Raw genomic sequence first — 26,801 nt, forward strand, 5'->3', positions numbered from 1 at the left:
CGTTTTTGGTTATTATTACCGTTAACTCATTCAGTGCCATTGACGTCGCCGACGTCACGTTTTTATAAGCCCAGAGTGCCAATGACGTCGCCGACGTCATGAAAAATAAAACAAAAAAATCCTAAAATTTGTATTTATCTTTTTTGAAAAAAAACTGTTCAGAACCCAAGATATCATGATTTGAAGATTTGCTGCTCCATTCACTTCTTGTTTAACCCATTAACACCCGAGGCGATTCTTTAAAAAAATCTAAATCCTAACAGTTTAAAAAAAAAAAAAAAAAATCTAGATTTTTCAAAAATAGCAGATCTACAAGCTCATAGCGCGGCACTCGGTGCCACGCTATGAGCTTCTATATCTGCTATTTTTGAATAGCCAAAGAAGTCTAAAGTGACACATACGTTCCAGGTCTTAATGAGTTAACATCTTACTGAAAAAGGCTGTATCTCGCTTCCTAAGCACTTTTTTTTTACAATGTATTTTTGGCCTTGGCACAGGGATAATAAATTATGTTTGGCACTGAATGAGTTAATCTTCATGCCGTAGAGAGCCATGATCCCAAACCAAGGCTTGAAGTATAATACAAGTTGCATTCACATCCGCCGTTTGCCTCAATAGGGGCGTGTGCCAGTAAAAGGGAAATGAGAGTGTCACAGTTGAGATATGGTTTCCTGCCACAAGGTGTTTTTCAAGATAAGTCTTTATAAATCTTCATCAATTGTATTGCACATTTAAAAAGTTGACACAAAGTGCTTTCCATTCAAGATAAATCATAAAGACCTCATAAAATAAAACATAGTTGTAGATTAACTACGATCAAAATGACTTGACAGGACGTCGGAAGATGGAAATAAAGCTTGACTATATAGTAAAGAGTAAAAGAAATAAAAAGCAATACCCCATACAAATACAGCATAATTAAAAAGAACATAAAAAACAATACAATTTAAACTTAAAAAAAAAAAGTAAATACAAAAAATACATTCAATGATCAAAGTAGACCATAAGGTTCCCTTCAGACTGAGCTAAAAGCAATGGAGAAGAGGTGAGTTTTTAGGGTGGATTAAAACTTTTCAATGGTGGAGCTGGATTAGGTGCAATGGGAGATTGTTCCAGAGTGTGGGGGCAGCAACAGAAAAGGCCGGGTCACCTTTAGTTTTAAGGCTTGTTTGGGGAACTGTTAAGGCCTTTGCAGACAGGATGCGATTGGTCAATCAGTTTTTACCGCATGCGAAAAGACGCACAAATCGAACTGGGTTTGATTGGAGAGAAAAAAACGCACCGCCGCAGCCATTTGCCGCACGGCAAGGATTTATTCTGTACAAAATGTATTGTCCAATGAGAGGGTGGGGATCCCTTAGGATTGGTTTATCGCCTACACTGGAGCCAATGTCAGACTGAAGCTCCACGCGGCTTCAGTCTGATAACCAGGCTAAGGCCGTATAAGGCTTTAAAAACTTTTATTTTATTTTATCAATACAATGTTTCACTGGTAGCCAGTGCAGTTGGGCCAGAACCGGGGTAATGTGCTCTTGTTTCTTAGTTCCAGTCAAAAGTCTGGCAGCTGAATTTTGCACCGTCTGTAGACGGGAGAGAGTGGACTGAGTCAGCCCATGACAGAGACAATAGTCCAACCGAGAAGTGATAAAAGCATGGATGACCGTTTCCAGGTCCTTGTGTGTTAAAACAGGCTTCAATTTAGTTATGGTTCTTAACTGATAAAAGCTATACCCTTCACTACCCTACAATTTTTTAAATTAATTAAAATTCAAGGAGGTGTCCAAATGAACACCCAGGTTTTCTACAGTGTTGTGCCCATTTTCAAAGAGGGGGGCTAGAGCGTTTGTTAGGCCAGTGACAGATTTTTGCGGGACAAATATTATGATTTCAATTTTGCTTTGGTTTGACTGGAGAAAATGTGTAGCTACCTAACCTTTGATGTCATTGAGGCAATTAAAATGTCTATTTATGGAGGAAGTGTCGTTCGGTGTGACTGTGACTGGTTAATAAAATTGAGTGTCATCATACTGTAGCAGTGATAAGGGACACCATGTTTCTTTAAAATGGAGCCAAGAGGAAGCATATATAAGGAGAAGAGAAGAGAATAGGCCCTAGTATTGACCCTTGAGGAATAGATACTAGTAAATAGGAAATAATAATTGCCAAGTGTAACATGTATAGTTCTGTTTTTTTAAATAGGAAGTAAACAGATTTAAAACAGTGCTCTTAAAACCAACCTCATTTTCCAGACGTTTTAAAAGCATAGCATAGTCAAAAAATTACAGTACTTCGTTTTTTTCTTCCACATGTCTGTGGATCTGTTGTTAACTATATCCCCATTATGACCACGGATATTCTCTAAATGTGGGAAAAACACAGTTTTAATTTCAGCTGGTCTTTAAACATGCCTACCCAGGATGAAAAACATACCAGTGAAAGATGTCAAAGAAATGTCAAAGAAATCACTTTAGCTTAATTGAAGAAGTTATAGTGTGACTTTAACCTTCTAGAAGTCTAACAGGGATGGTAGGGACGGTTTCAATCAACAGGCAGTTCACGAGGTTGGGAGAAGATGGCAAGATACGGGAGGTTTTTCTGACCTTGACGTTGCGAGGCTGCTGGTGGTTTGAAGTGGCGAGAGGTCGAGGTCACAGTTCAGTTCCAAAGGTCTAGTTCAAGTTCTATAAAAATAAAAATAAAGAGTAAAAGTTTCGTTGTGGTGGTCTATTGTCCTCATTTAACCACATCAATACTGCCGTCTTAGCCGTAGATTACGACTCTCGTAGATGTATTTTATGATTCTGACACTTTCAATCTACGAGAGTCGTAGGGAACATTCCCCATGGCCAACTGGACTTTCAGCTCCTAGCCCCAAACATGTACAAATGCAAAAAAAAAAGAAGGTGTTTACCCTCTTGCCCCAAATGTTAACTCATTCTACGGCATAGTAGTGCAATGTAATAATCCATATTCTTTGATAAAGACGTTTTTTAATCCCGTCTGTGGCCGATTCTGTCGGAAATTCCCAATGGGCGGTAGTGACAAAGCGCATCTGGAATTACACTAAATGTAAACAGGAAGTAAACAAGGGGGGAAAATACAGACAGGATTAAAACACTTCTTTACGAAAAATTTGGATTATTACATTATTGCACTACTACGCCGTAGAATGACATTTGGGGCAAGAGGGTAATTTTTTTTTGCATTTGTACATGTTTGGAGACCGTACGGGCTAGAAGCTGAAAGTCCAGTTGGCCATGGGGGATGTTCCCTACGACTCTCGTAGATTGAAAATGTCAGAATCATGAAATACATCTACGAGAGTGGTAATCTACGGCTACTGCCGTCCCTATTTTGGGAAAGGTTTCCACCCCAAAAAATAGTGAAAGCAGATCTACAAATTCAACGTGACACGTTGTGATCTTGTAGATCGGTTATTTTTCACCGTTTGAAGTACATTAGGGCTTAAGTGTTTACAGCAAATGTCTGAAGACGTACTTGATGAGTGTTGATATGATTTCTCTGGAGATACTGTGGTGCTAGATGGATATTTTACAACATTGGAAAGACAGTAGTGTTTTGACAGTTTGCAGCTGATGTTAACTTGCGTATTACACGCACACAATGTGTGTGTGTGTGTGTGAGTGTGAGTGTGAGTGTGAGTGTGTGAGTGTGTGTGTGTAATAGGTTTAAATTGCCGTGTTTTTTTCTTTGATGTGAGAGATTGAATGACACAGATTAAGCTGTCAGGCCGGGGCCTGATAGAGGCCAGATGAGGCCAGATGACAAACCGTCCAGGGCCTCTGTGGAACGCTTGGGCAGATTGCCAACGTTAAGGTGTGTGTGTGTGTGTGTGCGTGCGTGCGTGCGTGCGTGCGTGCGTGCGTGCGTGCGTGCGTGCGTGCGTGCGTGCGTGACTTAGTGGGGGAGCCGCATGGTCATAAACACTCACATATGTGAAAGCATGTGGCGAGTGTGTCAATATTTTTCAATTAAGTGTTTATTATTCATTCTTAACGACAAAGAATGACTGGAATGTTGATGCGATTTTTTTGTTTTGTGTGCAAAGGTTTGGTTGGGTAGAAATGGCTTATTTAAAAGGACTGTGGCTGAAGCTAACGTTTAATTTCCAACCGTAGATACTTCCCACCCGCTTGCAAACATAATACATTCCACTACCTGTCAATCTGTCCTTTAATCTACGCACTGTGTCCTGTTACTTTTTATTTATATCTGTCAATCTTGTACCATTATGTCACTAAATCTCGTGCTCAAGATTTGAAGATCTGTTTCTATTTCTACACAGTAAAATCCTCAGTGTAGGCTATTCGTTTGTCTATTTGTAAATATAATGAACACAAAAGCAGTGCTTGTAGTTGGTCTCCCTGCTCTTCTATTGAGAAGTGTATATCCTGTGGTAGAGTATAGGAGTATCAAATGGAAAGTCAAATTATCTTCTGCTCAAATGAGCTGTCCCTTATAGCTTAACAACGGAAATGTGGCACTCGCACATAGGACCCGCGGGTTCGAATGCCTGGTAGGAACGTGAAAGTTATGCATTGCAGCTTTAAACTACAAATAGGCACTCCACATAGCGCAGGTATGTTGAAGCCAGTTACAGGCAAACCAGTATGGAATATCAAAACACAGTTTGACAGTCATTATCACATGACATGATCATTTGTACCTAATTGGGTAACAAGAAGTCCAAAGGACCGAAATGTTGCTCTAAATTATAATAAAAAAACAAAACAATAAAACAACTTTTACGAATGAAGAAGTGTGCGGACTTCTCTCTCTTTTCAAAAGATCATGTTTCTATGGATGGAAATTAAATAGCTTTTGGCTCTGTGTTTATAGGCCCCTCGGTGTGATTCAAATGTGGGGTAGATCAGGTAGATCAGTCAGTAATTCAGTTCATGAGATTTTTGCTCGCACACACACACACACACACACACACACACACACACACACACACACACACACACACACACACACACACACACACACACACACACACACACACACACACACACACACACGGGCGGGGGGCGAAAACATAGTCTTTGCCTCTTGAACTGTCGGCCTGGCAAAGACAAATAACACTGACGTTTTACTGCATATTCAGGCTCACACTTACTGTTACACTATATGTAGTGTCAAACTGACACAGACACTCTGAAAGTGTCAAATTAAATGAAGTCCAAAGCCAGGCTTTCCCGTACAACAACAAACCACAGACATATATTTTTGATCAACGCTCTGTTCCCACTGTTTGGGAAACAGTGGGTTAGACCAGTGGTTCTCAACCTTTTCAGGCTGTGACCCCCCAAAATAATCATATTTAAACTGGGGACCCCCACCCTGATAAGCACTTGGAATGTAGGAGTTGAGGCATTACATTTTGTTTGACCTGGTTCACACAGATAAATATTGTGAAAATAGCAGATCTACAAGCTCACAACGCCTCGCCTCTTATATTATTTGACAATTTGGCCAATGTTTGACCAGTTTTTATAGTATAGTTTGTTGATTACTTTTGATGCAGTAATGGGCTTTTTATTTTCGTATTTTTTGTTGAGGTATTAAAAAGGTCTTAAAAGACCTGAAATTGTCACTTAACTGTCATCTGGGGACCCTGCCCCCCACCCCAAATCATGTGGCGGGACCCCCAGGGGGTCCCGACCCACAGGTTGAGAACCACTGGGTTATAGAGGCTCTATATAGGTTGGAGGGCTGCTCAGTGACAGTCAGTAAATCACACTGTCTGCTCAGTAAAGATCAACATGACCTGCATGCACACGGTCACAGCATACATTATGTACACACAAGAACTTGCCCATAAATTACACACACACGTACTGTACGCGCACGCACATGCACACACACACACACACACATGAGCACGCACGTGTGCGCACACACACACACACACACACACACACACACACACACACACACACAAGCACGCACACACTCTCTCACACACACACACACACACACACACACACACACACACACACACACACACACACACACACACACACACACACACACACACACACACACACACACACACACACACACACGCTCAGTCAGATTATTAAAACTTGAGATCAGTGTGTTCTTCCCACCACCACTGAATGGTTTTTACAGCCCGTGGTTTTGTGATCTTTGAGCTTTAAAGTGTCTTCGGTTCCCCCCCTAAAAGTCACACTGAAAAATGGGAACTGCAATCAGATGCAGCTGTTTGGTTTGGGGTTCAAAAAGACTCTGCAGGTTGCGCCACGTTCCAACCAACCGCCCATGTCAGGCTACTCTACTTCTTAAAGCATCTGCATTGTACGCGGTGCGAGCTTGTAGATCTGCAATTCTTTGGCACGGAAACACCATTTGTAGCTACGAGTCGACGGAACATAAATTGGACATTATGCATTCAAGCAACCTCAGGATACTTTGTCCTCATTTCATGCTTTTATCACCAAATCCATTTTGTTCCAGCTTAGTGTTATCTGTTTTGAATCAGAAAACATATGCCTCCTGGGCTCGAAAAATTCTTTATTTTATTGCCATTTTCATTGCCCAAGTTCCCCTTTTCAAGTTCACAAATAGTACTGGGGTGTGCCATACCACATAAATAATAATGAATTAATTCCTCTAGAATGGTTTGAATGGAAAACCAAAAAGATCAACCATTTAATTTTGTTTTGTTTAATAAATCAAGCTGCACTCAGGTAGCGCAGTGGTAAAGTTGTACCAGCCCACCACCAAACCATAATAAATGTATTGCTAATTTTATATTCAATAAAAAATATCTAACCTTCATGAGTTGTCACACTTTGACGGTGGGCTACAGACTGCCCCCAACCAATCACAACATAGAAAGTATTCATATTCTTCTGTGATATTTTTCCACTGGCTAACAAGTCCATTGTCATTGCTCACTCTATACCTGCAGAAACCAGTCACACCATTGATTCTCGAGCAAAAAAAAACAGCTGTTTTAGGATACGCTATTCTTGTCAGTCCAAATGGAATGCATAGATTCTTGGTACCTGTGAAAGAGGGACTAGGTAGCCTATTATTGGCCAGTGAAAAGTCAATAACAAACAGCTTGGATATGGATTAGTTTGTAAGGGTTTTTGCTTGGAGAAACCGGAGACTGATGCTTCAGACAGGGATATTGTATTGTATTGCATCGTTGTAGCCATTCTATCCTTTTTGCTTTTGTTGTTGGCCTACCTATAGATTTCGTTTTTTTTTATTTAAGGTAAATTAGGCTAAATGATGTGTTAGTACTGAATGTGGAGCTGACTGGTTATTCTGACTGGTCAACTCAAAATATTGAGTCCAACTGAAGGACTCCAACTGAGGGGAGCTACTCTGCGTCTGCGTACTCGGCTTGGAGAAATTATAAATCGGGAGAACAGTGGGAGAAAGGTATAAAAAGAGGGAGACCTGCTAGAGTCGGGAGTGTTGGCATCTAGCCTGGGATCAATACTATTTTCGGGTTGGTTGGAGCGGAAATAACTTTACTTCATCAGGCGGCCGGAACACACGACTGGGACCTCCGGTGCCGTGCACCTCCAAAATGATTCCCCTAGTTTAAATTGGTATAATCGTTTTGTTTCTTTTGGTATAATAATCGTTTGGTATGTCCATCTTTTCTCTCGTAGCGCGACTAGCGCGACTAAACTAATTGATTCGCATTATGTGGGGAACAAAAACAATGCGACACCAACCGGAACACATGATCGGAACACGATTGTTTCTTTCTAAACCGGATCACACGGGCCAGTTTAGAATGAATACCAGGCTTTCCTCCGCGGTGGAAAGCCTGTTGACGCGAGGTTAGTTGGCATCAGTTATGCTGCCTCATTCACTCTCACACCTCTAACAATCCCTCATCTTGGGGTGAGTCAGCACAGGCTCCAGGCCTGTTGATGCTGGGGGTAAAGCAAAGAACCAGAGTATGCCGATAAGGACAGGTCCGCAGAAATGTTGCCATGACCGCTTATTATAAGCGACCGTGGGCTTGTTCTGTTAAGTCGCCTGTAAATATTGGTTGTCCAGGGTTGCATGGGTTTGTTTCTAAAGTGTAGTTGCTTATTTGGGCTTGTTTACTAATTTAGTTAAACCAGTGGTTCTTAAACATTTTCATGGCAGGGACGGACAATGCAAATGCGAGCATTCCAAGCAGAGCTACAAGCTCACAACATGTCGCATCGCGACACGTTGTGAGCTTGTAGATCAGCTATTTTCAAATAGCCATAGCCTAGTCACTTCTTTTGGGTTTGTTTTCATAAGACCTGGTTGCTCAGTTCTCTCGCAAAATCTGTCAACACCGGTCCTTAGGACCCAGCTTCTTTCCATACGCACACATTTCAGTCCTCCTTCTCGTTCTGCACCAACCTGGGCACGTCTACGACGCCGTCGCTCAGGATGTTCCCGGCGGTCAGCACGCTGGCCGTGCCCCAGAACAACGCGTGGGGCAGGGTCTCGGTCCACGTGTCTCCAGCCGTAAGCAGGCTGACGTTAAACATGGAGAAGGCTACCACCAGGATAGGCAACGTGAAAAACTTCCGGCCTTTGCGATCACTCAGGGGTGTGTTCAGATCTGCCTCGTCCACGGTGTAGTTGCCGAGGAACAGATCGATGGAGTCCTGTCTGAATCCGTCGGAGAAGTTGTTCTTGCAGTATCTCAACACCGAGGTCCAGCCGTCCATCAGCAGCCCCCACTGTGTCCTCCTCCCTGTTCTTGTAAAGTCCGTTTTTAAGGCTCCCGTACCCGCATACTGCTTGGCACACGCATTAGCATTGTCCGCCCATGCATTCCTGAAGATCTTTTCAAAGTCTGCCTGGTCTTCAATCTGCTGTCCCACATGGAGGACTCCCATCCTCTGCAGCTGTGACTGCAGCGAGTGGCGGGCCAGCAGACTCTGGATGACGTTGGTTCTGTCCAGACAGTCCATGCAGCTACTACGGAAGGTTCCTTCCTGCCGAAGCAGCACCTTTCCATTGGCATCAACCAGGAGGTACCCAAATTCATCCTGCATCGGTGCCACCATACCCACCAGGCTCTGCAGGCGGTGCCACCTCATGCGACTGCACTCCCTGTGGAAGTCAAATGATATGTACTTGATCATGCCATTGGCCAGACTGGTCACCATCTTGTCAAAGGCCAGCTCCAGCGGCTTCTCTAAGCCGTTTTGATCTATCAAATTTAAAATCACTTGTTTTCCATAGAGACTAATCTGGGAGTCAAAATGCTTCTGGAGTCCATCCAACTGATTTACCGTGTTGCTAATCTCTGGTTTTGGCTTGTACTTGAGGTTTGGCCTTTGGGACCAATATAAGGGGATAGAACCTCGGGTCTGCACAAATGAAGCCTTGCTTCCGTTGTAGCGCACAATCTGTTCCGTTTCCACAAAGTTAGCAGCATGGCCCTCTGAATCGATGCCTCGGACATAGTAGCGAACCCCGGCTCTGAAACAGCTCCTCCTAGAGACAACGTTCCATTCAAAGACCTTCCCGTTGATGCAGCACGACTTGGTGATGATGACAAAGCCGTGCATAACTGGATAGGCAAACCTGTGCAGCTCCGGCCGTGCAAGAAACTCTCTCAGAAGATGACCGTTCCACACAAACCGCTGGTCTGCCCTCTCCAATAGGCTCATGCCCTGGAACTCCGGCCTGGCGTTCGCCTGGCGCTGCACAGTGTGGGTCAGGTCATAGTCTGTGGCATAGTAGAAGCTGTCTGTATGAAGGACGTTGTTGATCATGGCCAGAAACAACTTATTGACCTGCGTCTGGTTGTCCGTCAGGTGTCGTACCGTCTTCGTATAAGAAATGACATCGAAGTCTAGGGCTTTCCACACGGCATGGCCCAGGAGATCACCCACCTTCTTCTTCTTTGTGATGACAATGAGGTACATGCCTGCTAACAGGCGAATAGTCCCCATGATCCCACATATTGGCTGCACCGCGGCAAAGCGGGGAAGGTCCCTCCTCACTGCGAGGGTGATGTCTGTGGACACCCTGTCAATGATAAGGACATCGTTGGAGCCATAGTCACAGGCCTCGATATAAAACCTCTCTGGTGTAGTGTACAGGTTGAACCTCTCATAGGTGTTAGCCATCGCACCTCTAATGCAAACTCAGTGACACGCAACGTGACATGAGGCGCATATACTCCGTCAGCCAACGGCGTACACCTGCTTTAAATAGCCTACGCCGCCACGGTGACGTATGACCCTTATGTCACCGGAATGTTAGTATAACAATGATAATCGACTGGTTCTTTAGAACCGGACTCAAGAGCTACTTTGAAGGCCTAGCTGGGTTGTAAGGCCAGCTAGTCGTCCTGAATATGCAATCTGTGATTAACTGGGTTGTAAGGCCAGCCAACCTCCTGGTACTCGGGAGAGAGTTGAGATGTCTCTCGGAATCGCTCTGGAACGTGTCTATCTGAGAGGTTTCGAGCCTCTTCTTATAATGCTGGCTTGCGGTCCTGACATCACTATGATGATGTCAGATAGTGTCAGACGTCTCCATATATGGAGCTGCCGATGTTAGTTATGGCCAAATATGGGATCAAGACTTCAGCCCTGGACGTGATGGCTATGTCTATACATGGAGTTTCGGGGAAGGGTTCGCTGATGTCAGACTCCGTACATATGGCACGTTTGGGTCTCTATGACGACTTTGCAGGTCTATCTCCATCTATGGGGATCTCCATATATAGGCTATTGCTGGCAACTATGCCCTGAATGTTTCCTAAGTATGCCCTGAATGTTCGTAACAGTTAGTGTAGACGCTACGCTAACAATCCGGTGACATAGCGGTCATACGTCATCGTATGCACTAACGGGTCTTCCCACAACGGGATGTGGCATTCATGACGCTACACGCTACACTGTAGCGCAGTGTTGATTTTGACAGCAGATTTTGATTTAGTTTTTGGCATATTTTAGTCATCTGAAATGTTTTAGTTTTAGTCTAGTTTTAGTCGACTAAATATCATAAGATTTTAGTCGACTAAAATTCATTTTGGCGGGCCTTGATGGCGTCGTAATGGCTGATTTTACACTTGGTTGCATGCTGAAAATAGTCGATCTTTGTGAGCTTGTAAATCTGCTATTTTCACACTCAGGGAGGAAACAAAAAGATAAAAAAGAGAGACGTATGACTAAAATGCACAAGTGGTCAGTTTGATCATCAACTTTATCTTGATATTAGTTGTTCAGTAGATCATATCTCAAACAAAAAAAAGTGCTAAATAGTACTAAAAGCGGTTCTGTGGCTGGTAACCGGAGCGGTCGGTACAACAACCTAGTCCGACCCGTTTTGAGTGGTGCCAACCACTCCTATATCTGACTTTGTCCGTGTGTCCGTATGTATGTATGTCTGTCCAATAAACAAACATTGATGACAACATCAATACGGGGGTCAATACGGGGCTCATCAAAGGCACCACTCTCTTCACACAGGGTGTGATTTTTTCTTTTCGCGTAACGCTCGGCCCCATTCTTGTATTTGTTTTAGGAATAAGGTTAGGTTTAGACATAGTTTTACTGAGGTTAAGTTTAGGAATAAGCATAGTTTTACTGAGGTTAAGTTTAGGAATAAGGTTAGGTTTAAGCATAGTTTTACTGAGGTTAAGGTTAGGAATAAGGTTAGGTTTAGGCATGGTTTTACTGAGGTTAAGTTTAGGAATAAGGTTAGGCTTAGGCATAGTTTTACTGAGGTTAAGGTTAGGAATAAGGTTAGGTTTAGGCATGGTTATACTGAGGTTACATTTAGGAATACCTGGTGGCGACCGCTCCGAAGTCGCGGGATTTGACCGGGTCCGACTAAGGTCGTTGTACCGACCGTTCTTGTATTCGTGAGGTTCATAGAATCAACAGTGCCCAGCTTCAATCAGTAATGACAATCAGACCGGAATTTTTAAACAGCCACATTAACACAATCACAAAGTCAGCCTACTATCACCTCAAAAATATATCACGGATTGAAGGACTTACAGTATGTATCAACAAGTCAGAGAAACTTGTCCATCTTCAGTAGACTTGACTACTGTAACAGTGTCTTTACAAGTCTCCCTAAAAAAAACGATCAGACGACTGCAGTTGATTCAGAACACTACTGCTACACTCCTTACTAATACCAAGAAAGTGGAGCATAGTACTTAGATCCCTACACTGGCTCCCTGTATAACAAAGGAATGTCAATTCCAAACTACTGTTGGTCTATAAAGTTTTGAATGGTTTAGGGCCGAAATACATTTCTGATTCTTGTGTAATATATCATGAACCATCCAGACCTCTCAGGTCATCTAGGAAAGGTCTGCTTCTACAGCCATGTGATCGCTTTCTTTGACAGCAACAAGGGCACGTCCATAGACAGAATAGACTGATAGACAGTGTCACCCTCTCCGCTGAAAATACAAAGGCAAGAAACCTGCCATAATTAATTGTGTGAACTAAAAAATGTAAATGCACTGCTGGGGCAGGAGAGAAAGCTGAAGTGATCCAACCTGTGTGTGAACTGAGATTTTTCAGCCGGGCACGCTCCCAAAAAAAAGAAGAGAAAAGGCAGTAAAAGATCTAAGCAATGTGGACCAAAAACTACAAGGTGTTCATAAAACTGAATGGGTCACCAGAGGAGGCAAGAGTGCCGGTCATCAGGGAGATCGCAGAAAAGTACCAGTGATGCCAACTCCTGGGAGAGCAGCACACCAAGATAATGAGCTTACATTCCTCCTTTTAAAATGGGTGGTTACTATAGAACCTGGACAGCTCTACGAGAGCATGGAGACGATACAGACTGTGGACTAGGGATGATGATGGAATGGATGATTCAAATTGTAAAGCGGCAGAAAATGAACTTTGTAAAGATGGCAATATCATTGTCAGTTGTAGTTTAAAAGGACCACTTCACCCATTTTCAACGTATCTTCATGTAATTGGTCGTCACTTATGCTCATTATAAGATGGCGCTATTTCTCGTCTACTCGCTCTGTGTCCCAGAGGAGGGCTGTGGACAGTTCATAAACCTGCCCATCAGTGACATCGCCAGTAGGCAGGTTTGGTCATTTCAAACAAGATTCACACGTCACACTTTGTATGTATGTCCAATAAAACATTGATGACAACATCAATACGGGGCTCATCAAAGGCACCACTCTCTTCACACAGGGTGTGATTTTTTTAAAATTAATGCAAGAACCATGGCTTGATTTCAGCATGTTAACTTTCCAGGAAGAGAAAGGCTGTAGTTTTTATTAACTTGGATGATGTCACTGGTAGGCAGGTTTCCAGGCAGCTGTCCATAATCCACCAATGGCAATGAGACACAAAGCGAGTAGACGGAAATTGTGCCATCTTATAATGAGCATTATTAAAGACCATTTTTATATCGAGATAAGGTTGAAAATAGGTGAAGTGCTCCTTTAATATACTGTATGTGTCCGCGGTCATTTTAAGTGTCTGTCAATGTGTGTGTACGACATGTTACTGTCGTTGTATGCTAAAAAAAAAGTTTGATAAACAGAAGGTACAGTAGGAGCGATGAGGAAAGGCGATCATCACACAGTCCCCTTCTTAGGTTGAACAAACAATATCACATGCCATGATATTCAGAGGGGTCATAATAAAACATAGGAAACGATGTGGATCTCGGGACTCGCATAGAAACGGTACGGCTCCAATTTAGATCTCGGACTTCATGTGACCAGCCTGTGACGTCGGTCATATCTATGTGATGTCAGTGATCTATGATGTATCTATGGCGAGGTTCGTCCGTCAAGTCCCAGGCCGAGTGGACATAATACTTTTACCAAAAAAAAAAAAACACAGAACACATGAAATGAAAAAATTCAATGCTATTTATTTTAATGATGACTTCTGTTTTATGGCATGCCACCCCCCACACACAAATGACATAACATCCTCCATCTCCTCTTCCATCTTCAGGAGCTTGTTTTCTTGGACATCCTCTATAGCCTTCAGGAAATTGTTCTCTTCTTGAACAAACTGTATCTGTTCTTGAACAACCTTGTTCTCTTCTTGAACACATTCCTTATCGTCTTTGATTTTCAGGACTGTGTTCTCTGTTTTTGACATAATCTCTTTCTTCGTGGCTTGACCGTCGTCTTCATGCTTCTGCTCTGCGGAATGGGACTGTTCTTCCAAAGCCTCCTTCTCTCTACTCAGGTCGTGGAGTCTTTCCCCCAATTTGTCTGCCAGAGCCTCCGTCTCTCTCATCAGTTTGATTCTCTGCTCCTCCCGTTTGGTCATCGCCTCCCTCCTCTCTTCCTTGAGGGCTGCGATCGACTGATAGTTTCTTTTCTCCTCCACTTCCGCCTCCACCAACCTCTCCTTCAGTTTCAGAATCTTGATCATGGACCTCCTCTCGTCCTCCATGTCTTTAATCTTCTCTTCTTGCGAGTGGAACCTTTTGATCAGTTTGTCTTCTGTCTCCTGCAATTCATTCTTCTCCTTGATGAAGGTCTGGTTCATTTCCTCTAAGGCCCTTGTCTGCATGTAAGACAAACCAACCATGAATGCCGATGCCACCACCGTGACACCGATAGCCAACACGTTCTCGTTAAAAATGGTCGTAACGGAGTCTCTCAGTGGTTCATGTGTCTGACTATGTGGGTGCGATCCTGCTAATGGGTCAGTGCGGCGTTGATTTATATCCCTGAGCTCTTCCATGTTGGTGTGTCAAAGCTGCAAGCTGATTGGACTATTGGGACTACAGTATATGACGACTTCATGGTTTCTATGGTATCAGAGATTAACAGACTCATTTTTACAGAGTAGCTCCTAGGGGGGCTGTCTAATAGCCCCCCCTATACTCTATAGACTCTCTAGAAGAGTCTCCATGTCCCCAGTATGTATGTCCCCCAAATGTTGTGTGTTGACTGGACATTAAAAATGCTATGCCATCTTTGTAAAGTTCAGTTTCTGCTGCATGGTTGCTTTACAATTTAAATCATCCGAGGAGCTTCAAAACTAAGAGTGACTGGAAGACTATGCAATCCATCCCACAGATTGGAATCATTCCATAAGTACTCTCTCTGCTTTCTCCTTTATGTACACAATAAAATCCTCATGTGTTCATTTATATCTTAAAATGTACAAAATGTGTATACTGGAGTTACACGCAGTCTCAGAGTTACAAGTCGATAAAGGATTTTACTGTGTAGGCATTTTAGTCTATAAACCTGGCCACATACTGAGTAGAATGTCACCTTTTATTTCAGGTCCAAACACTTGGATAATGGGTACAGTACAGCACAGACTTAATAATGGTAAATAGTGAATGGTGCATTTATATAGCGCTTTTATCCAAAGCGCTTTACATAGATCGTGCATTACATTCACCCATTCACACACACACATTCATATACCGATGGCGGAGGGAACCATGCAAGGCACCAACCTGCAAATTACTTCATTTTTGTGTGACTATTGTCAAGGCAGCTGACCAGTGTTTGTGCCATGTTTTTTTTTTTTTTTCAGCTTTCCAACCAGGGGTCATCAACATGTACATGATCTATCCTAAATATTCACAATGTTTTTTTGAAATAATTTGTTTGAATGATTTTGGTGACCCGTAGTGTCGGGATATCTTGCTCATTAATATGTTGCAGGAGATTTGTTGTGTTGGTACCTGTATATGGTAACATCAGGTGAGGACACAAGACAAGACAGACAGCTAGAAGTAATGTTTGCTAGTAGCTGCCTTCATTCTTTCATTATTCCACTGGCATACCTTACATCATACTACGCATGGTCTCAGACTTTCTCATCAACATCGAATACTTGTTCACCTTAACGGAAACCACAACTCTTGAAACTAACAAATGAGTGGGGCAGTGTGAATTAACACAGGATTGACCCTGGCAGCATATCAATGGTACGTGTTTATTAAGCTACTACTATTTTTCAAACACATCTAATGAGACAAGACATCAGTTGAATTAGTTTGGGAACAAACCTACAGTAAGAGAAGAAAGGGAACTTGGAAAGACACTTTCTGACAAACCATAAGTCATTTGACTAGACCTTTCCAGCAGACATATAACTGAGAAAAAGGAACTGAAATCTCATCCATATGCATTTGTGTACCATATACATGGAACTGGATAGAGCTCTCTCATCATTATTCTACTGTAAGTATTTGTCTCATCAGCGAACTGCACACTGATGGTGAAGAAAGAGAACTTGGAAAGACACTTGCGGACAAACCACACATCATTTGACAAGACATTTCAAGCAGAACTGGAAGACTAAGGAGAACTGAGACTAAGAGAACTGAGACTATAAGGAACTAAACTAATGAACAACAATTCACACGCAGAATTGATTATTTACGAATGATATTTTATGATAAATGCACCTGCAAGTATAAATTATTTTTACAAATCGCAAATGATATATTTACAAATAGTCATATATTTGTACAAATCGTAGCACATGTATTTGAATGCCAACTTACAAGTTACAAGTAAGTTTGCAGATAGAGAAATAGATTTGTAAAAAATGTTCTGAAAAAGCCTGACGTTTGTCTCAAAAGGAAAAAGGAATGTATGCGCGTGTTGGTCTACTCACAAATGCAGACTCAACCATTCACACGCAGAATTTATGATTTACAAATAATATTTTATAATACATGCACACACAAGTATAATATTTTTGTAATAATTGCAAATTCATATTTATTACAAAAGTCACAAATAAATAATTTGTGTTTGCAGATTGCGTTTGTAAATCATGGAATATTTGTGCATCATGGTATTGGATTCACAAATAATTTTGAGACAAATCTCTCCCCATAGGGCACAGTGTTAAAGTTGCAAAGGTCAAGTACGCCCTCTTGTGGTGTAAATTAATATATGTGAGCCCTGGAGAAAATTGTAAGCTGAATCACACATTGGATTGTGCCAATAGAATGGTATGCACTCACATGAATGAGCTTTTCCTTGATGTTAAGAGTGGCATATGGGAGGTGTATCTCTTAGACTGCATGGGAAGGATGTAGATTTTGGGACACATCCTAAGTAGTGTGCTTTTGAATCAGGGGGTGTTTCGGCCTTTCATCAACACCCTCATCAAAGGTGGGCAGCTACAAGGTGATGACGCCTGAGCTTGTGTCCCATCATGCCCAATCATTAAGATTTGCCTAGTGGTTTAAGTGGCAGACATCCAGGGACGTGCTGGCCACTGGGAAATGTGGGACAATTCCAGAAAGGCCTCTCCATTCCAGGCCGACCAGGCCGGCCTTTAAAAAAAAACGGCCGAAATTAAGTAAAAAACGTCCAAAATTAAGTAAAAAAATCTGGGCCTCTCTATCTGAGATTCCCAGGCTGAATTAGGGGCCCAGCACGTCCCTGCAGACATCCCAACTTATAGGACTATGCTAGGCCCTTAACATAGCACATACAAGACAAGAGATGCAACTTAAGCGTTCAAGATATACAATACAAGAGATCTAACACTCCTTATTGTTACATATATATATTATGCAAGTATGAAGAGACTAAAATTCTCTGTCCATTGTCGGTTAATACATTTCAAATCGGTAAAAAAATGTATGTCAATTCATCGATTAATCATTAACATCCCTAATAGTCATTATTAAATAGGCTACCATAGTCTTTTAAGTAGCGTTTACCATAATCTGCCAGGTGCCACCCCAATAAAATGAGTGACTGGGGGACCTAGCTGGAGGACCTAGTTTTTTCATTAACTTGTGCTCTGCTCCCAGGGCTTGCTGAAGGTGCCCTGACCAACCAGTAGGAGTCAGTATGGTGCAGTGACAGAGACCACCGAGATCTCCCCACTAGGCTTCCCAGTCTGTGAGCACAGTGTTAATAGGCTCTATACACAGCAGCCATATTGGAAAGAAATTGGGCCTCTTCTTACTTCCTTCACAGGTGTTACCACTGATACTAATGAGGCTCTGTTCCATTCTGGTCAGGGTGCTGATATTGTGCATGTTGGCTCACTAGAAACACTCCATTTTGGTTCCCAAAAATGGCCCCTTATGGTGGCTGTGTAGCTCTGAGAGTGTACAAATGGAACCAAATGGACCCATAAGGGTCCATTTGGTTCCATTTGTACACTCTTAGAGTTATGGGGGTCCTTGAAAATAAGACAACCACTTTGCCACACTAAATGGAACAGAGCCTTCATTAGTAGTTACTTATAAGTAAGGGGCCCAATTCATTCCCAATATGGTTGCTGTGCATAAAGCCTATTCCATCCAAGCACAGACACACGTGGTTGAGCTACTGATTTATTTGAAGGCTTGTCTTCAAATCCCTCCAAATCCACCACGAAAACTAAGACTAATAACATAAAATAAGCATGTTACAAAAACATAAAGTGACGTGACACCCTGGCCTGCACAGCATGTAGAATAGACATTTTACCAAAGTAAAATACAGACAAAACAAACAAACAAATAAATACCTCATTGGCTGCATGCTACAAAAAAAAGAATCTGTTCAGTCTTCAGGTCCTTATAAACCTTCTTATAAACTTAAGACTTATAAACTTAAAAGAAGTCTCTTGTGACTAGCATAAAACGGAGCTTCGGCACCTTGCTGCTTGTTGCTTAATGCAAAAGTCCTGTGTGAACCCAATTCATGTGAGCAGACCAACAAGGCAAGACACAGAACGTGACTTTGACACTTCAAAACAAAAGCACTACAAACAACTTGACACAATAAATGACATAATGAATACATACATGCGACTTAAAATAACTTCTCAATTATGAACTTGGACTTGGAAAAATAACAAACAATCATATAACTTATAAACAGAAGTTACAAGTTGCTTGCCCAACACTGCCAGAACATCAGTGGTTCTCAACCTTTTCAGGCCGTGACCCCCCAAAATGTTCATATTTTCAACTGTTAATCTCATTCATTTCTGAGCGACCCCCCCCCCCCCCCTAGCAGATATATTTGATGCTCTGTCTATGTCATAGCCAGGTATGCTAAGCCAGGGTTCTTCAACGTTTTCAGGCCAAGGAAGGACCCCCTAGCTGAGAGAGAGATGAAGCAGGGACCCCCTCTATATTGTATAAAACTAGAGGGTCGGGGCGCTGCGCGCCCCTCCCCCCTATCCGCTGCGCGGTGCTTTAAGCCATAATAGGAGATGTTCCCAATGGAGCTATGCCCAAATATGGAGTGTGTTGTCTGACCTCACTTGGGTCTCGTTGGGCGGTGGTCGGCGATGACGCTAAGGAACAACATGGCCGACTGTAATGTTGTGAGTTTGTGTTGGCCGCAATTAATTATGCTGCTGCGAGGGGGCAGATGTGTGCTGAGCAGTATGAAGTGGCCTACAGACTGCGCGTAGTAATTCTGCACGTTGTGGCGTGTCTTGTTAGTGACATTGATATGTTGTTTTTGTGTTTAGTCCCACACAGTGGCAGGTTTTTTTGGGGGGTTTTGGGTTTAGAAATGTATTATAGGATTGTGTTTCAGATTAAACTTTTTTTTATTTACTTGGTCTGCTCTTTTTTCCCCCTCTACACCTATACCTCTTTGCCAAAAATAGCCGATCTACAAGCTCACAACGCCTCGCAGCGCGAGGCGTTGTGAGCTTGTAGATCTGCCATTTTTGGCTATAGTTCTCCTCAGAAAAGGGATGGTAGGGTTCAAGTGGTTAAGGTAAAAAACAAATCATATCACACAAAGATTTGGCGGACCCCCTGTAGTATCTCTGAGGACCCCCTAGGGGTCCCGGACCCCCTGTTGAAGACCCCTGTGCTAAGCCACTCTTATGTAGGATGTTCTGGTAACACCAGATGATGTCACCGCCAGGCAGCAGAGGAGACACAGCGGGACAACAACGCTGTTGCACCTGCCTGGAGTACGTGCCCGTAGCCGTGCACACAGCACAGCCATATATCCTGACCCGTCCACCCCATGTAACACTACTCTCTGGATTGGCTCCTGCTGGGCATCATCCTGGCTTGCACTGGCAGGATGGGTGGGAAATGTTTGTATCCGATTACAATTTCTCTGCAGCCTTGTGCCCCCCCACTGTTCATGTCATGGAATGACGTCTCTCACAGACAGTGGTGTAAAGTAACTAAGTACATTTAATAAGGTACTGTACTTATGTACAATTTTGAGATATTTTTTACTTCCGTATTTACAATTCTCAATACTTTTACTTCTACCCCACTGCATCTCAGAGGAATATATTGTACTTATTATTATTATTAGAAAACACACATTAACCACTTCAGCCCTATACATTTCGGCCATTTGAGAATAGCCTATCTATGAGTGTTGAATTTGTGTGGAGTCTAATCTAGCGATGTTTGGGACATTTTTCTATGATTGTGCTGACACTGTAATTCCCTCCAAGCACAGACAAACAAACAATTACAGTTACAGTATGTAACTTATAAACAAAATAATGACAGCAGTTACAGACACTTTTTCATCCCTCTTCTTCTCATGCACACTATGCCAAACAGTTGCATGTATTCTGCCAACTCCCATCATCACTCAAACAATGCCGCTATCATAAAGTCCAATATTACAACACCTAAATCTACCAATACATTATCCACACACACACACACACACACACACACACACACACACACACACACACACACACACTATATGCCTTGTACAAATTCTAACCATCATGGTCATTTTACCCACACCATGTTCATTGTTTACTAAATATGCAAGTGCATGTGTCAAACAACATACAGTACTGTACATTATATAGTCATACATTTTCTGGGGGGTTGAGGCAATGTGGCTCAATCCCCATTTCCTCCTGGCTACGTGTAGAAGTGTCCTTGAGCAAGACACTGAAGCCCTAACTGCTCCATATGAGCAGGTTGGTGCCTTGCATGGTTTGCCATCGTTGTGTGTGTGAATGTGAAATACATTGTAAAGCACTATATAACTGCAGTCCATTTACCATCCCTGCCAATCACGTTCTGTCTCCTACACAGCCCTGGGTTAGGCCACCCGCCCCTTTCTCAGCTTATTTTTCCAGAATTGTCACCTGGAGGCCTCCCTGGAGAGACTCATCGAGAACATCATCCCAGATAAGGTCAGAAGACATACGCACGCGCGCGCGCGCGCACACACACACACACACACACACACACACACACACACACACACACACACACACACACACACACACACACACACACACACACACACACACACACACACACACACACACACACACACACACACACACACACACACACACACACACACACACACACACACACACACACACACACACACACACACACACACACACACACTACTGTTGTTTACATGCTAAATTATGAGACTCCCCGTGGTTGAAATTGCTTTGCGTGTGGGCATAATGGCCCAGGGGTGTTAGATGACTCATATGTTCCGCAAGCCACAGGCAGAGGTAAATACTTCCTACGACATTGATTGTAAGTGTTTTCACTTACCTTCGTCACGTCACGTCCCCTGAGATCCCTCTTCATCAGGTGCACAGGGACTGCAGACTGTGTGGCTGTGCCTGACTGTAGGCCTAGTCTGCCTAGCAACAAGGTCCCAGTGTCCATCCTCCAGAATGGCTCCAAGTTGACCATTGAGCCTCCCAGACCCAGAGGCGTCGAAGCCAACCTGCTGAAGAACCTTCCTACTAGCCTTGACCACATTGACAGGAGTCCCCCAGGGGGTCTATTCCAGTTATTCTTGGACCTTCTCCGGCTGCTTCTTTCAAAATCTGTCCTCCCTAGTAGGCTACAGGTGTAATAATGCAGGTAATCAGTGTGTTGCCAAATTTTGCAAGAGAAACAAGCGGTCAGGTCTACAAAAACAAGCCCCCAAAAAAGCGACCAGGCTAAGTTTTACCACTTTACATCAGATATTTGAAAATAGCAGATCTACAAGCTAACAATGCGTCACATCCCGACATGTTGTGAGCTTATAGATCTGCTATTTTCAAAAAATATTGGGGGGAAAAGTGAGATTTTTAAAATATTTTTAACACAAATCTTGTATGGGGGTCCCTGGCACAAAATAATTCAGATGGGGGTCCGTGGGAAGCAAAATAAGCAGCTAATCACGCCTAAAGTCGCTTATTATGAACAGACATGGCAACACTGGTAAACAGAAAACCCTTGTGATGGCCCTCTCATTTTATCTCTCTACATCAAATCCCTTCACTGAATTGGGACGCTTAGGGTTCATGTGGTTAACCACTTAATACTTTCTTGTAAGACGCGTCGCACGGCAAAAATATGTTCATTGTTTATTGTTCATTGTTTGCTTTAGATCTGCTATTTATTTTATTTTACAAATCCAGGTTGGAAGTGGTTAATGATGACGACTTCATCATATCCTGCGTCAAGTTGTGTGTGTTTCTTTCTATCTCTCTCACTGACTCTCATGTTGTTTGTTTAGAGTCAGCTTTGTTTGTGGGAAGTGCAGTTAGTCATCTAATTCCTGCAATCCCTGGGAAAAATATGATACTGTCTCTCTTGTCTTGTCTCCAATCTCCTTTAAGTATATTTTGATGCCAATACCTTTGTACTTTTACTCAAGTAACATTTTGAACACAGGCCTTTTACTTGTAACAGAGTACTTCTACATTCTGGTATTGATACTTTTAGTTAAGTAAAACATTTCAGTACTTTTCCCACCACTTTCGGTTGTAGAGCAACACACTGACCTGCTCCAGTTAACAGGGCAAGATGTTAGGCTTGTCCATGTCATTTGCACACACTGTCGTTGATTCTGTTTTATAACTGAAACCCCCAACTCCTGTCCTGTCTCTGGTTCTGTTCCATGGGAATGCTATTAAGCACTGGAAATTTGGCTCTGGGCTTCCACAACGTCCCGTTATGAGTTCACCGACAGTCAGAGACCTGTGCATTTTGCATCAGCCAACTCTTAAATGTTCCTGGACGAGGACCAGGACGTCCTGTACAAGGATGGCAAAAAGATTCTGTCTATCTGTGTCTCCGCTTGGCTTAATGACCATCAGTTCTGCGCCCTCCTATATTCAAATTGGTTAATGGGAGGGCGGGCCGGTTGGTGGACGGACCACGGCCCCAATCTTCCCCTTACACGGACATGACTACTCTACAGTATATAGGACACGTAAAATGGACATTTTTATGTATTATTGTGGACTGAAAATGAAATGTAGGCCTACTTTAGTGGTTGATTATTCATTTTTTAGGTTAGTTTAGTCCTGTTTTATTGCTCACTATCCGTGGAGCACACACTCCCTGGATGCCAGAGCAGAACCTCTGCCCCACATTTTTCACATGTTATAGGAGGCCGAATTTTGAAAAAAAGGATTTGACAGTACTCATACAGATTTTGTCCAAACATCCCACAAATCGGTACACAGTGTCTCTATAGTCATTAAACGAAACAGGTCTTTCAGAATTTTCATATTCCATCCTTATTGGCTAAGATTGGCTTCCAAAGTTTGCAGGAGTGCTCCGTTTTGAACAAAATGCCTCAAATCATGAACACATGGTGCAATTTCCGTTTTGCACGCACTTTCCCAGTAGGCGAGGAAGAAATGGCACTTGGAAAAAAAGGAAGATTAGCTTTAGTGGGGGAACAAGGCTGTGAGAGGAGGTATACATGCATGCCATGGCCAAAAATAACTATTTTCGGTTGGCGACACTGGTACACAACTAAGTAGGCTTTATTGAACTGTGGAAGGAACCGATTTCATCCTTGTGTTCTTGCCGTTTTGTTCTTGTTCATTGACACCTCTGGCATTCGTTGTTTCACTATCTCTCCCTTTGCTGGAGTGCTGTTTCTTGTTTCTTCAATCTGGGTCATAAACACGTTTTTCTTTTTTGGATGCTTTGTCACCTTTTTTGTTCCATGAACAAAGCTCGGTGTAATTAAACTACAATAAACAGTTAATAGAACATAACCGACTGGCCAGACAACAATTGGTTATCTGATTGTGAGAAGAGCTGGGATCCATTTCAGTTCCACAGAGTGGATTCAGGTCGGGGCAGGTCAGGTTCCTGTATCTGTCCCGTAGATCACTGTTTACAAACAATGGGGACTCCTAACCCATTTTTATGGGTTATGGGTTTCCTAAAAGTTTTGTTATTGTTATTTCTAAAGTTGTGATGCTTTACTTTTACTTTATTACTTTACTTTATAGTTTGACGGGACACCGCATATTGATGAACAATACATATCAATGTAATGTAAATACATCGGATTTAGCTGCAAATGTACATCCGCAGACAGTCCCCACAAAAAGAAATTCTGTAGATAGCAGTGGTGTAAAGTAACTAAGTACATTTACTCACGTACTATACATGATCAGGTATAACACCAGCCTTATACTTAAACTTATAATGACTATTTACTATAATACACTGAGGATGTGTTTAACATTACAACACACAACACTACTACGGGTGTCATTAGACACTCACGTCACCATGACCAACAACACTTGAAATACTGGGTGAATGTTGTCAGATATATACGTCTGTCAGTTAGGAACATTACATTACATTACATTACATTACATTACAGTCATTTAGCAGACGCTTTTATCCAAAGTGACTTACAATCAGTGCATTCAACATAGGTAGCCAAGAGACAAATAACAGGAACTGACTGCAACTTTGTGCAATCTGTGTTCCCTATTCAGAAAGGTCGTTCAGATCCCTAGAAATGTACAGTCTGTTGAAAAGCTTTCTGAATCTTCAGGCCACAGGATGTGTCGTCATGCCTTGCTCATCTCTCTATTGCTCAGTCTCTCCGTCTCTGTATCTGTCTGTCTGTCTGTCTGTCTGTCTGTCTGTCTGTCTGCCTGCCTGCCTGCCTGCCTGCCTGCCTGCCTGCCTGCCTGCCTGCCTGCCTGCCTGCCTGCCTGCCTGTCTGTCTGTCTGTCTGTCTGTCTGTCTGTCTGTCTGTCTGTCTGTCTGTCTGTCTGTCTGTCCGTCCTCCGTCCTACAGGTAGAACAGGTTGCTGGTGGTCAGGCCACAGTCATGTGTTGAAGGTTATGAATGGCCTGGTGGTGATGTCATCAGAACTGCAGCTCATAACCTAACCAACCCACTTAAACTCTCTATTCTTATTCAAACAGACTGAGTTCCTTACTTACTCTTGTCAAAAGGCTCAGGACCAGTTTTTTTTTCTGTCAAGACCAAATTCTTCTTTCAGCAAAAATAGCAGATCTACAAGCTCACAATGAATGCAACGTTGTGAGCTTGTAGAATTGCTATTTTTGGTGAACGTTCCCCCCAGCATTGGGATTCTGGGGTTCAAGTAAGTGGCATGATTCTGTGCCTGATATGTGGATGATTCATGCAAAAATATGACGCAATTCTCTGAGTTGGATTGGTGCTGTTATAGTTGGGCTTTGCACTTAAAAGGTAATAAAACTCAGTTCAATGGTTAACGTTTGAACGTTAACCATTGAAATTGGAGGCGCCTTTTTCCATGTAAAGCCCACTTTGTTCTTTCAGGTGGATCACTTTATGTTTTCATCCCCTTAGATTCACATATTTACTAGAGTTTGTTTAGTTTTTACCTTAAAGGGTAAGACCACTTTGGTAGAGGTTTGGGTTGTGTAGTTACCGTGCCATGATGTAACTCCAAAGGTGGGCAAGAAATAAAAAAGAATTGCTCCATTGATTAGAAATTGATAATTCAAAATATGCTCCTCATTGACTTACATTGTATGGTAAAACAGCTCTCAAAGTCACTCTTTTAGCACATAAATGAACCCAAACGTAGCTGATTCAGACAATATAGAGCATCACCAAACCCAGTACTGTTTGTTTTTTTAATACAAATGTCAACTTCCTGTTGATTTTACTATTTGAAGATCTGGATCCGGATCCGCCGATCCAGTCCGGGTTTTCTACTTATTAAAAATGGCAAAATCAACAGGAATTTGACATTTTTATTTAAAAAAAAAACAGTACTGGGTTTGGTGATGCTATATATTGTCTGAATCAACTTTGTTTGCGTTCGTTTTTGTGCTAAAAGAGTGACTTTGAGAGCAGTTTTACCGTACAATGTAAGTCAATGAGGAGCATATTTTGAATGATCAATTTCTAATCAATGGAGCAATTATTTGTTATTTCTTGCCCACCTTTGGAGTTACATCATGGCAAGGTAACTACACAATCCAAACCTCTACCAAAGTGGTCTTACCCTTTAAGCTCGCATGAATTCCCAGCCTGGCTTGGGTCTGGGGACCCCTAGGGGTCCTTGAGGGGGGTTCCAGCTAAAATTATTTAGGAATCATTTGGAATTTTTGGAAGTCTTTTGGCAAAATAAAACATTTTTAGCATGGCTGTCCGCTGACTATCTTGACCACATTTAATATAGGGACCCCAGGGAGGTTCATCTCTTTCTCCAGATGTTTTCTCAACATCAGGTGATGGCGAACACACCGTTGTCGGGAGATGACAGAGCAGACCAAACATGGGCTGCATGGCCTGCTACTACATTCACCGTCTATTCCTGGAAGGGGGGGCTACAGCTGAGGACGCGGCCGGACGCGTGCCGGGCGGCTGAATCTTGGCCCTATAGGAGGAGCTCAAAGACAGAGATGACTGTCATGATGATTCCCATTCCCCCCAAGCCCCACCGCAAGCCTCCTGCTGCTGGCTTCTGGTCAGTGCTCTGTATCATTCTGAGCATAGCTGACTTCATTTACTACATTATTTTTAAGTGTGGAACATAAATGGAGTAAAAGCCTCCGTAGTACTTGTTGTCACAAGGGGCTCTGCTATGTTAACCACT

The 26,801-nt window shown here is 42.6% G+C and overlaps 1 protein-coding gene across 1 annotated transcript; it reads right to left on the reverse strand.

Moving 5' to 3' along the window:
* Window positions 1–8,384: 8,384 nt before the first annotated feature.
* LOC311048155 (phosphatidylinositol-3-phosphatase SAC1-B-like) lies at window positions 8,385–10,139 on the reverse strand (the record flags this gene model as incomplete). Its single annotated transcript, XM_084061228.1, has 1 exon — window positions 8,385–10,139. One exon carries the CDS (start codon window positions 10,137–10,139, stop codon window positions 8,385–8,387), a length of 1,755 nt encoding a protein of 584 aa, XP_083917354.1.
* Window positions 10,140–26,801: the final 16,662 nt, after the last annotated feature.

Source organism: Gymnoscopelus microlampas, assembly GCF_963454915.1.
Source record: "Gymnoscopelus microlampas genome assembly, chromosome: 7".
NCBI lineage: Eukaryota > Metazoa > Chordata > Actinopteri > Myctophiformes > Myctophidae > Gymnoscopelus > Gymnoscopelus microlampas.